The sequence below is a fragment of the Notechis scutatus genome, chromosome 1 (genome assembly GCF_049901735.1).
Source record: "Notechis scutatus isolate UNSWTSFEM ecotype Mainland chromosome 1, rNotScu1.2, whole genome shotgun sequence".
In the NCBI taxonomy this organism is placed as follows: domain Eukaryota; kingdom Metazoa; phylum Chordata; class Lepidosauria; order Squamata; family Elapidae; genus Notechis; species Notechis scutatus.
In genome coordinates, this window is record NC_142009.1 from 238,382,578 (window position 1) to 238,397,679 (window position 15,102).

At 33.9% G+C, this 15,102-nt stretch overlaps 1 protein-coding gene across 2 annotated transcripts in view; it reads right to left on the minus strand.

The window, feature by feature from the left end:
- TOLLIP (toll interacting protein) overlaps nt 1–15,102 on the minus strand; it is a 41,988-nt gene that overhangs the window by 19,178 nt on the left and 7,708 nt on the right. For both annotated transcript variants that reach the window (XM_026668246.2, XM_087950825.1), the window contains exons 2-3: nt 13,820–13,969; nt 1,238–1,420 (exon numbers count right to left, since the gene is read on the minus strand). In XM_026668246.2, the coding sequence (XP_026524031.1) occupies nt 1,238–1,420; nt 13,820–13,969 (333 nt within the window). The remainder of the gene's footprint in view (nt 1–1,237; nt 1,421–13,819; nt 13,970–15,102) is intronic.

The following is a 15,102-nucleotide window of genomic DNA, read 5'->3' on the forward strand; positions in this document are numbered from 1 at the left end:
CAGTACAGATTTGAGTGAAGAAAAATTGAAGTTATCACAAACTGCACAGAATAGGTTTTTATTTGTGCAGTGATATTAGATATGTCTGCAGAAAATTGTATTTGTAAGTCAGTTGCCCAAAATAATAATACAATTATCATCGCTCATATTTTAATTTCTGTTAGTTTGAATTATAGCTTTGGAAATTGCAGTTACATAAACTATCATTTTTGTAACAGCACAAGAATTCAACAGTATGGTTGGTTTTATAGTAGTTTCCTTCTGAATCGATTCTCAGTCATCCAGCTCATAGTTGTCCCAAAGGTCCTTTTTCAAGAGGCAGCTGGACTTTCTGGTTTTTCTTTGAAGACATTTCACTTCTCATCCAAGAAGCAAAATGAAAAGAGAAACATCTTCAAAAAAACAAACAGAAAGTCCAGTTGCCTCTTGGAAAACCTTTGTACTTCATTAATGGTTTAAAAAGTCAGTAACTTTAGGCTGGATGGAACCTAACATGTGAAGAAAGTTTTTGAAAAAAGTACCATGAAATGATGATCAACCTGTAGAAATAAATAATTGTCTCAACTTACTAGATCCGAAGACTTGATAATACAAGTTTTAGGGAAATATTGCATAAATTAGTCACTATATAATCACTTGAAAGAATTGAATTTATCAGACTTGGACTAATCCTATACCAAAGAGTAGGACCTGAACACACAGTGAGAGAATATATATGAAAACAACATTTGTAGGATAATCCCAAGAAAATTATAATAGTAATTTCCCTGATGTTCCTCCAAACCATCAACTACATTCTGCTCTGTGGTATCCTGCTGATACACCTACAGTGTGGAGCTTCTGTTAACTGCTGACCAATTATTTAAGCAACACAAGTGGGAGGGCTGCAAGTATAGATATGAAAAGTAGCAGAGTTGAAACTGGTGGTGGAGAGGCTACAAAGAACTTATCAGTCCAGGCCATGTTGAAAACAATACAAATTCATTAATTAATTCATTTATCAATCACAAGCTTTTATCCTTCTTGAACAAACAGATTACAATTCTTGGAACCTGCTGATCAAATCAGCTGAACCAACACGGATTTACTACAACGAATATGATTATTTCACAAATGACTTGAAAAATACCAGAAATTACTTTGATAAAAGTATGTACATATGTACTCTGATCCAATCTGGAATGGCAAGGCATTGTGAAAGTAGTTAAAACACCACCACCATCCTTTTCAATCTTACCTCATCAAATATTTCAAGATAGAAAGAATCCACCCCAGGAGGAACAGTGCACTGAATAACTTTGTTCCATCGAGGATTTTTGGCTCCATTATGAGCAGTGGGCGTTTCATAGACGGCATAACCAAGTCGTATTCTGCAGTATGGATCCATGCGCGTCATGCCATAGTTTTTTGCCAATTTTGCCTACAAGAAAAAAAAAAACACACACACACACACACTATAAAAGAAATGAATTTTAAATTCTTTCTATTATACAAATTACCAGGCTAAAACATCTACATAATTCTATCCTATTAGAATTACAATATTCTATTCAAGTCTAATTCAGTCCAAGTCAACATATGATTCTCTCAACCATGTAAAAAGCTCAATTACATAAATACTGCAATATTAAACAGATCAACCCAAAAAAGTTGTTTTCTACAAAGCTTAAATAAAATCAAGGCCATTCTTCCATAGCACTCTGAACTGTATACAATGTCTTCAAAGGGGAATATGTTTACATATGGTATATGGTGATTGCCAATTACAAAATTCAGAGAAATATAAACAAATATTACAAAGAAATTACCTGGCTGAACATAATGGCCAGCAGAAAATTATACCCCAAACAATTACAAAAGACATATCTTATCAGAAAAGTTCAAAACCAAATGATAAAACTACTTTCTCCTAGAAAATATTCACTATTTTTTCCTAAAATCAGGTTGAAATATCATGATAGTCACCAGCAGACTATTCCTCTGTAAAAAAAACAAACCCTGAATTTAAAATAATCCTTTCAAAAACACAGAGACATTTGATTAATGTAGAACCAAGCCCTGAAGGAATTTATAGGTAAAAATTAGAAACTTGAATTGGAATTAGAAATGAAGTGGGAGCTAGTGAAGATAGCAAAGAAAGCTGCAATGTATGTTTGTATCACTCAGTTCCAGTTTTGCCACCATAGTATTTTATATTAAATGAATTTTGCAAACCTTCTTCAAGGAAAACTGCATTTATAATATACTGCTGTAATCGAAACAAAATTTATCAGACTATCAAACAAGGCTACTTCCATCCAAGCAGAGGTACAATCTAAGCTGGAGAAAGATGCTTTATGTCACAAAGACCTTGTGACTCTTCTATCAAAGATGGATTCAGGAATGCCACACACGGGAGAAGGCGGAGCCACGTCGCCGCGTTACAGCTGTAATTTCGGGCTCGAAGTTACAGCTGATATCTCGCCCTGGTCGGTCCTAACGGACCTAAACCGTCCCGTAGAGACGGTGATAGTAAGGGCGCGTTCTGTTGATCACAGGGACACCGCAAGTCCCTGGTGGATCCAGAAGAAGCCCCTTTACCATCGGCGGAGAGGCAGCTATTAAGCTGCTGAAGCAGGGACAGCTCCGAAAGGAAGAGAAGAAAGAAAGAGAAAGTGTATCGGCTGGTGAGATTTATTTATTTTTATTTGGGATAAGGACACCCTAGAAGAAGAAGGAATCTGTAAGATTTTTGACAGAATTTGATAAGATGGACTTAGTGGCGATTTTTAGGAGATGTCAAAATGAGGCTTGGCTTTTTACTTTTTTTTTCTAGCGAACTTCTATTGTGATTAGTAATTGTAACCAGACTGGTGTTTTTTTTTTTTTCTATAATTATCTTTCCTTTTTGACTGTTTATATTTTTAATAGAGGCTTCCTTTAGTAATTTTTCTTTTTTAAATATACACATATATATATACATATTTTCTTTTTCTATTGGTTTTTTTGGGGGTGGAAGAAGGGGGAGTGGAGTTGAGAAACTTTGTAACTCTGCAACACTGCCAACTAGAGGCTTGAAAATACTTTACTTGAAGTTGAGAGAACTGTGAGAAACTCTCTCCCAAGGACACTGAGTTGATAAGATAGAGAGAGGAACTCTGGAGAATGTTTTCACAGGTGTCTCTTTGGGATTTCTACAATCAACTGAATGTTTGAAGCTTGGCTTTGAAACTTGTGGAGAAGCCATAATAAGAGCCTTGGATGTTTAAATAAAATGCAGTGTGCTTTTTGCTTTACTTGTTATTAGCTTTTATCCCTCCTCCTCAACCCTATAGTATTTTGTAATATTTGTACACTTTTGCTTATTACTATTATTATTATTTTTCATTTTTTTTTTCTCTAAAGGGAAAGCCTCAGAATATTTTTTTTTTCCTTTTTCTTTTCTTTTGGGGGGACTTTTGCTTTTTTTTACCTTTGTATGTATATACTCTTTTTTGTGGCCATGTTTTTTTTTCTTGAGATTTCGAATTGGATTAAGGTGTGAAGAACCTGAAGAATTTTTCTTTTTTTTTCCCTTTTATTATTATTGTTATTTTTTTTAATATTATTGGGTTTTATTCTCCTTTTGACTATTGCAACTGAGGATTAAGGTCTAGAAGAACCTGAAGAAAGAAGTTTTTCTTTTTTCCTTGAAACTTTTTTCCTTTTTTAAATTTTGGGTTTTTTTGTTTTTTTTACTGATTTTTCTTTTTTACGTTTTTCCTTTCCCTAATTGGATTATAATTGTTACACTGCCAACTGGATTAAAAGAGTGGGAAGATTCTGAGCTATTCAAATGAGTAAGAAAGTTCTACCTTCTGGCGCATCAACTTCTGCTCCTGCTTCCCCATCAACTGGAGGACGACTTTCAACAATGGCGAAGCAAGATAAAGGACAAACGGATCTAACGACGGTTATGCAAGGAATTCAAGAACTTAAAATGAGTATTGAACAAAGGATGGGGAGTATTGAACAAAAATTGAAAACATCCAACAGATGATGGCGAAGTATGATGAGAGACTGCAAAAATGGAAGAGAAAGACAATCAAAGAGATGAGAAATTGCAAAAATTGGAAGAGAAAGACAATCAAAGAGATGAGAAAATTGGAAATATTGATGACAGAGTGACAACGCTTGAACAAAACAAGAATGAGATGGTGAAGTGGGAGATGGATAGATCAGAATATTACCTCCGATTTCAAAATATAGAGGAAGAAAAAGGACAAGATCTTGCTGCAGTAATGATAGAAATCTTGGCTGGAGCTTTGGAAATAACAGAGGAAAAAATGATGGATGGAATAGATGAGATATACCGAGTTTTACAAGATATGCATCGAGGAATAAGTTACCAAGAGAAGTTCATGTTAGATTTACTAAAAATCTATCAGAACACAGATATTACAAGCGGCAAGAGAGAAGACATTGAAATATGGAGATAAAGAGATTGGGGTTTTAAAACAAATACCCAGAAAAATTAGAGAGATGAGGAGAGAATATCGTTTCCTGACTAAAGTATTATTGGAAAAGGAGGTGAATTACAGATGGTTGATTCCAGAAGGATTAATGGTTACATGGAAAGAACAGAGATACAGAATTGGCTCAATTGATGAAGCAGAATCGTTTTATAAGGAATTTTTAAAAGAAAAGAAACAGAGATAGAAGAAGAGACTACATTAACTGAATTTCAAGAGGACCAAATAGAGATGGGAAAAGAAGAAGGTGCAGTAGGTGGACAAGTGGAGACTAAAGAACAACGTGAAGTAAGATCAACGAGAGCCGTTAGACCTAAATATAAATCATAACTATGGAGGAAAAAAAATTGATTTCTTTGAATATAAATGGACTGAATTCAGCTACTAAAAGAAGGAAAACTTTTCATAAAATAGAGAAATTAAAATTTGATATAATTTGCTTACAAGAAGTACACATTAAAAACAACATCAACAATTATTGGTGCGACCAAAAATAGGGAAAATTTTTACTTCTTTGGCCCAGTGTAAGAAAAGAGGAGTGGTATTGTATATTAAAGAAACCATTTCAGCAAAATTGATTTATACTGATGAAGATGGAAGAGTACTAATGGTTGAAATAGTGGATAACAATACAAAGATACTTTTGGTTGCAATCTATGCTCCGAATGATAAACAAAAAGATTTTATAAAAATTACATATGAAAATAATTGAATTGGACTACGCTAATATATTTATAATGGGAGATTTTAATGGAATTGTAGACAATGAATTGGACTACACAGCAAAAATAACACGACAAAATAGGAAGATCCTCCCTAAATCCTTTTTGAAATGATAGAGGAACTAAAACTAAAAGATATATGGAGAGAAAGAAATACTAAAACTCAACAATATACTTTCTACTCGAATAGACATTCATCATGGTCCAGAATAGATATGATGTGGACGTCAACAGAATTATTATCTAATATTCAAGAAATAAATATTGAAACAAGTACATGGGCAGATCATAACCCAATGACAATTAAATGGAAAGGACAAAAAAGAAGATCTAGATGGACATTAAATAATACTATTTTAAAGGAAAAAGATTTTACACAGTGGATGGAAAAAGAACTGGCCTTCTTTTTTAATGAAAACAGAAAAGAAGATACTTCAATACAGAATGTTTGGGACACAATGAAGGCATATGCAAGAGGATTGATAATGGAATACACAAAGAAAAAAATATTAGAAAGAGGCAAATGATTAAAACTTTAGAAGATGATTATAAAAAATTGGAAAAAGAATTACAGAGATTGCCACAGAAAAAAGATATTAAATTTAAAAAGAATTACAGAGATTGCCACAGAAAAAAGATATTAAATTTAAAATGGACATAATTAAACATAAAATGGATCAAACAGAGAAAGAAGAATTGGCGCAAAAAATTAGAAGTGCTAAACAGAACTATTTTGAGGATGCAAACAGACCAGGTAGATGGTTAGCATACAAACTGAGAAAAGAGAAAGAATCAAGGAGAATACTACAGTTAATGGATGAACAGGGTCTAGTCTGTCATGGTAATAAGGAGAAAAAGAGAATTATTCGAGATTTTTATGCACAATTATATAAGCAGGAGGATTTTGATGAGGGGAAAATTGAACAGTATTTACAAAATGCCAACCTACCCAAGATATCTGATGAAACTGGGAAAATGTTGGAAAATCCTATAACAATGATGGAATTAACTGAAGCACTTAATAGACAGAATAACGGGAAAGCACCAGGACCAGATGGTTTCCCGGCAGAATTTTATAAAACATTACAAGAATCATTGAGTATTTCATTGTTAGAAATTATGAAGTTATGATAAATAAGAAAATACCTAAAACATGGTCAGAAGCTTATATTACGCTTATTCCAAAAGAAGGGACTGACCCATTACAAATTAAGAATTATAGACCTATTTCTTTATTGAATGCAGATTATAAAATATTTGCTTCAATTTTGGCAGAAAGGCTTAAAAATACTTAAATAATTTTATTCATTCTGATCAGAATGGATTTCTACCAAAGAGACAAATTAAAGACAACATGAGAGTAATTTTGGACACTTTGGAATATTATGAGGCACACCCTGAAAAGCAAATGGCTTTGATATTTTTAGATGCTCAAAAGGCATTTGATAACGTGAATTGGAGATTTATGTTATTATTATTGGAACAGATGGGTTTTGCTAGAAAATTTATTCAAGCAATAGAAGCTATATATCATAAGCAAACAGCAAAAGTGATGATAGATGGAGAATTTACAGACACTATCAATATTAAAGAAGGCACAAGACAAGGATGTCCACTATCCCCTTTGTTATTTGTATTGACTTTGGAAGTATTAAATAGAAATATTAGAGAGGATACAAATATAAAAGGAATGAAAGTTAAAAAGGAGGAATTTAAATTGCAAGCCTTTGCGGACGATTTGGTCTTTATTCTGGAAGACCCTCTAGAGACAGCTTTAAAACTACTGGAAAAGATAGAGACGTATGGTGAGATGGCTGGCTTGAAAATAAATAAAGACAAAACAAAGATTCTGACAAAAAATATGTTATTAAGGCAAAGAGAAGAGTTGGCAGACTTATTGAAAATTCAAGTTACGAATAAAGTTAAATACTTGGGGATAATTTTGACGTCAAGATGTACTACACTGAAAGAGAATAATTATATTAAACTTAAACAGCAGATAGCATCTGACTTGAAAAAATGGGAAAATCTACAATTATCTTTGATAGGTAGAATCTCAACAATTAAAATGAATATTTTACCCAGAATTTTATATTTGTTTCAAACAATACCAATTAGGCTTGGTAAAGACTATTTTGATGAATTAAATAAAATGGTGTTGAAGTATATATGGCAAGGTAAGAAAGCGAGAATAAAATTAAAACTTTTACAGGATGCTAGAATTAGAGGAGGATTTGGCCTTCCTAATTGGGAGTTGTATTATCAAGCTGCAAATTTAATGTGGGTTAAAGAATGGATAACGTTAAGAAAGTCTAGATTATTGGCATTGGAAGGACATGATTTATTATTGGGTTGGCATGCTTTTTTATGGTATAAGGGAACTAAATCGCAGGGTTATTTCAGAAGGCACTATATAAGGGAATCGTTATGGTTGAATTGGGAGAAAATTAAGAAACAATGTTATTTGAAAATTCCAGTTTGGTTATCAACTATTGAAGCTTTTTCCTATCCCATAATTTATAAGAAGGAACAAACAGTTAGATATGGGGAAATACTGGATGAAAAGGGTGAACTTAAAAGCGATGCAAAAGCTAGAAGAACAAGATATAAAGATGAATTGGTTTTCATATGCGCAAATACACTCAAGGTATCTTAAAGATTCTAAAACAGAAGGATTTTATGATAAATTGACTGATTTAGATGGGATTTTGACAGGTGCTGATGAAAAAGTGATTAAAAAACTATATAGTTATTTGTTGGAAATTAAATTAGAGGAAGAACAAGTCAAAGAAACAATGATTGTTTGGGGAAGAACTTTGGATATGGGATTGATTTAGAAAAATGGCAAAAATTGTGGTCTCAAAATTATAAAATGACAATGTCAGTAGCATATAAAGAAAATTTGTATAAGATGTTTTACAGGTGGCATTTTCCCCGACAAGAATAGCAAGAATGTTCAAGAATAAATCCGAAAAGTGTTGGAAATGTCATCAGATCCCTGGCTCATATTACCATATGTGGTGGACTTGTGAGGAGGCCAGGAAATACTGGACTAGAATTCGCATATGGTTGGAAGAAATGACAAAAAAACATATAGATTTGAAACCAGAGAATTTTCTATTGGGAATCTTACCTGATACATTTAATAAAAACTTAAAGTATTTGATTGTAAATGTGTTAACAGCGGCTAGGATTGTATTTGCTAGAAATTGGAAGAGTGAGAAAATACCATTAGAGGAAGAAATTATTAAGAAAATACTGGAATGTGCTGAAATGAGTACATTGACATTTGAAATTAGAGAACAAGAAGACAAACAATTCTATGAAGTTTGGGATCTTTTTTATCAATGGTTAGATAAAACAATATAATAATAGAATATATATATATTTTGGTTTTGATAATATTTTTAGAATATTATATTAAGATAGACTTGGTATGATTTTACGATTTGTTATAAATTAACTAAATTATAGTTATCTCGCTCAAGCATGAATTAGTTAAATTATAGTCAAATGATTGTTTAATAAGGATATTAGGATATATAATTGTTGATTGATAATATGAGTTATTATGTAACATAATTATTATGATGACTATGAAATAGATGCACAAAAAGGAGTGATAAACCAACCGATACACTGTCTGTAAATTTATGAAGAATGACGATGTTCTTATGTTATGTTTTATGTTTTATGTGTTTTTATTTGTTGTTAAAATCAATAAAATTTTTATATAAAAAAAAAAAAAAAAGGAATGCCACACACACCCATCTCAAGTTACAGCCTTGATCTTTTAACGGGTAAGTTTAAAGCTATATGCTATTTATATAAATAGATGAGGAATTCTCTTATCTAGATTGAAATTCAGGTTTTTTGGCCTTGATTATTGCAGCCAGGCATTAATTCAGCATTCTGCTGCCTCTCCTTAATCTGATGTAAAGGACAAAGGGAACTGACTACCATTAGCCTAGAGAGGGCATTTATTCTTAATCTTTCAATATTCTTATCCAGCTGTTCATATAGGCAGTGAACACAAGGAATAAAATGGGACCTTGAAAGACCCCATGGCGAGGGCGGAGCTGGTGTCGCGACAATACAGCATGCGATCTCGGAGGCCTGAGATCGCAGCTGATATCTTTGCCCCTGGACGGTCCAAACGGATCTAAACCGTCCCGAAGAGATGGTGAAAGTGAAGAGCGCATCCTGTTGATCCCAGGGATACCACAAAGTCCCTGGTAGATCCAGAAGCTCTTCTTGCCAGCGGCAAAGAGGCAGCCATTTAAGCTGCTGAAGTTGGGACAGCTCCGAAACGGAAGAGAGCAGAAAGAGAGAGTGTGTCGGTTTGGTGAGAACTTTTTTATTCTAAGACTTGAAAGGACACCCTAAGGAAAAGAAAGAATCTGTAAAAGTTTTGACAGAAGTGATTAAGCGGCGATTTTAAACGGAAGTGTCAAGGTAAGGTTTTGTTTTGTTTTTTCTCATTGCTGGATTTCTATACGTGATTTTGTATTTTTGAAACTGGACTGGTTCTTTTCTTATTTATACCTATCTTTTCTTCTCCTTTTTGATTTTGTAATATTTCAGGCTAGAGACTCCCTTTAGTTACTTAGTTACTTCCCTTTTTTAATATTTCTTTCCTCTTTTTTTGGTAATTTTTATTACGTTTTGCTTGGGAAAGGAGGGGGAAAGTGAGAGCAAAGAAACTTTGTAACACTGCCAACTAGAGGCTTGAAAATGCTTTATTTCCTGTGACCAGACGAAGCTGAGAAAGCTGAGAAAGAAAGAACTGAGACTCCTTTTCAAGGACATTGCTATGAGATAAGATAGAGGGAAGAGCATGGGAGAGTGTTATTGCAGGTGCTCTTCTGGATTTCTATCAACAGCTGGAGCCTGGTGTTGAAGCTTACGAAAAGAAAAGGTGATAAGTCTTTGGAGAAGAGAGTTATAATAAGAGCCTTGGATAACTGTTTAGTGCAAAGTGCAGTGTGCTCTTTTTATTTTTTCTAAGCTGTGCTATCCCTCCTTACCAGCTTTACTGTATTTTTTTAAAAAAATCTTTATTCTTGTAATAACTATTTGGGTTTTTGGCCTGGTTGGAGCTTGTTTTTGTCTTTTTTTTTTTTTTTTTTTGGAAGTCCAATCTCCACGTTTGCTTTTTATTTTAAAGGGAAAGCCTTAAAAGCCTTTTCTCTTTTCTTTCCTGGCATTTTTTGTTTTTTTTTTATCTACCCTTTTGGTTCATTTTTATGCACTTTTTTATATTTGAGACCTTTCAATTGGACTAAGGTGTTGAAGAACCTGAAGAATTTTTCCCCTTCTCTTGTTTTTTTTAAGTCTTTTTCTTTATTTAACTACTGATTGGATTAAGGTTTACAAGAACCTGAAGAATTTTTGTCTCCCCCCCCCCTTTTTTTTATTACTATTGGGCTTTTTTCCTCTCTACCATTTTTATTTTTTACTCTGAATTATAATTGGCTACTTCACAATTGGATTAAGGTTTAGAAGAACCTGAAGATTTTGAATTGTTTAAAATGAGTAGGAAACTTACAGCTCCTGGATCCTCAACTTCTACTTCTGCCTCTCCACCATCTGGAGGACAACGTTCAATACAGACAATGTTAAAGCAAGAAAAAGAATAAGAAAAAGTGACTCTACAGATGATTATGCAAGGAATCCAAGATATTAAAGCACGATCAGAGACTATTGAAAAGAGAATAGAGAACATCGAACAAAGAACAGGGAAAACTGATGAAAAAGTGGAGAACATTCAACAAATGATGTCGAAATATGACGAGAGATTCCAAAAAATTGAAGAAGAAGATAAACAAAGAGACAAGAAGATTGGAAACATTGATAACAGATTAACTGTAGTTGAACAAGATAAAAGTGGTATGCTGAGATGGGAGATGGACAGATTAGAATTTTATCTTAGATTTCAAAACATAGAGGAAGAAAAAGGACAAAATCTAGCTGATAATGATAGAAATATTGGCCGAAACTTTGAAAATAACTGAAGAGAAGATGATGGATGGAATAGATGAGGTATATTGAATCTTTACAAGATATGCGATGAGAAATAGCTTACCAAGAGAAGTTCATATTAGATTTACAAAGAAAGCCATTAAAACGCAAATATTGCGAGTGGCAAGAGAGAAAACATTGAAATACAAAGGCAAGGAGATTGTGGTCTTAAAACAAATACCCAGAAGAGTGAGAGAGATGAGAAGAGAATACCAATTCCTGACTAAAATGCTACTTAAAAAAGAGGTGAATTATAGATGGCTGATTCCAGAAGGGTTAATGTTCACATGGCAAGAACAGAGACATAGAACTGATTCAACTGAGAAAGCTGAATTATTTTATACAGAATTTTTTGGAAGGAAAGAGGAAGAGGCAGAAAAAGAGATCTCACTAATTGAATTCCAAGAGGACTGTCAAATGGAGACTGAAAAAGAAGAAGATGCAGTAGGTGGAAAGGAGGGAGCCAAAGAACAACGTGAACCAAGATCTACAAGAGCTGCTAAACCCAACTATAAAATATAACCATGGAAGAGAAAAAACTGATTATAATTAATATAAATGGACTTAACTCACCCGCCAAAAGAAGGAAAACTTTTCATAAATTAGAGAAATTAAAATTTGATATAATTTGTCTACAAGAAGTACATATTAAAAAACAATATGAACAATTGTTGGTACAGCCAAAATTAGGGAAAATATTTACCTCCTTGACCCAATGTAAGAAAAGAGGAGTGGTTTTATATATTAAAGAGACCACCCCAGCAAAATTGATTTATACTGATGAAGATGGAAGAGTACTAATGGTGGAAATAATGGACAATAATATGAAAACACTCCTGATTGCAATCTAAGCTCCGAATGACAAACAAGAAGAATTTTACAAAAAATTGCATATGAAAATAATTGAACTGGACTATGCCAATATAGTTATGATGGGAGATTTTAATGGAATTGTAGACAATAAATTGGACTATACAGCAACAACAACAAAGCAAAACAGACTCTCCCAAAATCCTTTTTTAAAATGGTTGATGAATTAAATTTAAAAGACACATGGAGAGAAAGAAATACTAAAACTAAACAATATACCTTCTATTCAAATAGACATTTATCATGGTCCAGAATAGATATCATATGGATGTCAACAGAATTAATATCTAATATTCAAGAAATAAATATTGAAATAAGTACTTGGGCAGATCACAATCCAATGACAATTAAATGGAAAGGACAAAAAAGAAGGTCGAGATGGACGTTAAATAATACTATTTTAAAGGAAAAAGACTTCACACAGTGGATGGAGAAAGAATTGGCCTTTTTATTTAGAGAAAATAAAAAAAGATACATCAATTCAGAATGTATGGGATACAATGAAGGCATATGCTAGAGGCTTGATAATAGATTATACAAGGAAAAGGAATACTAGGAAAAGGCAAGCCTCTAAGGCTCTAGAGGATGAGTATAAAATACTTGAAAAAGAGGTACAGAAAATGTCACAGAAAAAGGACATTAAGCTAAAAATGGATATAATTAAACACAAAATGGGTCAAATAGAGAAAGAGGAATTAGCACAGAAAATTAGAGGTGCTAAACAGAACTACTTTGAAGATGCAAACAAACCAAGTAAATGGTTAGCATATAAACTGAGAAAGGAGAAAGAATCAAGGAAAATATTGCAGTTAATAGATGATCAAGGCCAAGTTTGCCATGGTAAAGAGAAGAAGGAAATCATTCGAGACTTTTATGGGAAATTACATAAGCAAGAGAATATTGATGAGGAAAGAGTTAAGCAGTATTTACAGAATGCTAATTTACCCAAGATACCTAAAGAGACTGAAAAAATGTTAGAAAGCAATATAACTATGATGGAGTTAACTGAAGCACTTAAGAAGCAAAATAATGGAAAGGCACCAGGCCCAGATGGACTCCCGGCAGAATTTTATAAAACATTACAAGAATCGTTGAATCTCCCATTGCTAGAAGTTATGAATGAAGTTATGCTAAAGAAGAAGATACCTAAATCATGGTCAGAAGCTTATATTACACTTGTTCCAAAAGAGGAGGCCGATCCATTACCAATCAAGAACTATAGACCTATTTCCCTTCTAAACGCAGATTATAAAATTTTTGCTTCAATATTGGCAGAAAGACTTAAAAAATACTTAAATAATTTTATCCATCCTGATCAAAATGGATTTCTGCCAAACAGACAAATTAAAGACAATATGAGAGTAATCTGTTAATGAAACTGAGACCAGTCCTTTGTGTAGGAATGAATCTGTAACCTCCTTGACCACATTCAGACATATTATGTACTTGATGTTAGATGATTTAAAACCTCCTAATAAAAAACCACATATTAATTAAATGTATATACTCATACTAGAGGCTGATTGACTTTAAAGATAATTTGTACTACTACAACAATATACAATTCTAGAAATAATGTATGTTTACTACAGCATATAATTTGTTATGTCCTGTAAGAACAATATATAATAATTATTAGCCAGGAGCCAGTGATACTCTTTTAATTTTATAGGCTGACATGGAGACGTATATTTTAAAGTGTACTTTTTAAAATACCTGCACTACAGTGACACTCAGTCTCCCAACAGTACCCATAGCTCCTCCATATTGTAATTGCTGAGCTGCCTGAGCATCTAATTGGATTTGTTGTTGCTGCTGCGTTGGGGTGATACGAAGGAAATCTTGAGGAAGTTCGCCAATATATACCTATGGAGGAAAACACATAATCCAGTTAGATAATGCCCACTATACTCTCATCCACCCAACTGCCCTCTTTAAATGTATCTATTTCTGATGTTCCATTCTTTTCTGCTTCTAACCATTCTTTATATCAGGGGTCCCCAACCACCGGTCCGGGGACCAGTCCCGATCCGTGGAACAAGTCCTACCGGGCCGCTGGTTGCTAGCCGCCATTTTGTTTTGATGAAAAAGTGCTCCGGTGAGCTCACCGGAAGCACTTTTCATCAAAACAAAATGGCGGCGCCTAGCGCTCGGTGAGCTTTTCCAGGTAGAAAGCCATTTCTACCCGGAAAAGCTCACTGAGTGCAGAGCGCCGCCATCTTGTTTTGATGAAAAAGTGCTTCCGGTGAGCTCACCGGAAGCACTTTTTCATCAAAACAAGATGGCGGCGCCCAGCTGATGTCGGTACCGGGCCGCGCCATAAAAAAGGTTGGGGATACCGGGCCGCGGCGTAAAAAAGGTTGGGGATCACTGCTTTATATTTCACACATACCATATCGGTCAGATCTTTAACGTGATCCCTATGAGAATAATCCCACCTCATTTTATTTTAGAACAATTTAATATATAAGTAAGCATACTGCAAATAGAACACTAACTGCCATCTTAATCAATATATATTGTCTTTGTTTAGCAACTGCTTCAATAGAGGTCCACTCACAATTATAACTGTGAGAAAAAAGTAAACATGCAACCAATGCATATATTTACAACATGTCTAATGTCTCTCTCTTAATCATGTTTGCCATTACAGTATTGCAATGCCCTGTTGCTGACCTGCTTTCCCCTCCTCACCAAGTGGAAAGACTGCTTAAACATCTCTTCCTGAGCTGCTTTTCTCCACATCCCTAAAAAGTACTAACTGCAAGTTAACAAGCTCAGCTCTATGATCTTAATTAGTAGATTAGAGTCCTCTGGCTGATAGCTCAAGAATGCTAGGGAATCAGCCAGTGTTCATGAATTTCTTTTGTGTACTTCCAACCATGTGCCTGCTCACTCTCTTGTAATCCCTTCCTCTCCAATCAATGTAAATACAAACATTAATTTCCTTCTTGCTACTTATCCCAGCACCAGGATGAGCATTCCAAACAGTGGAAGAC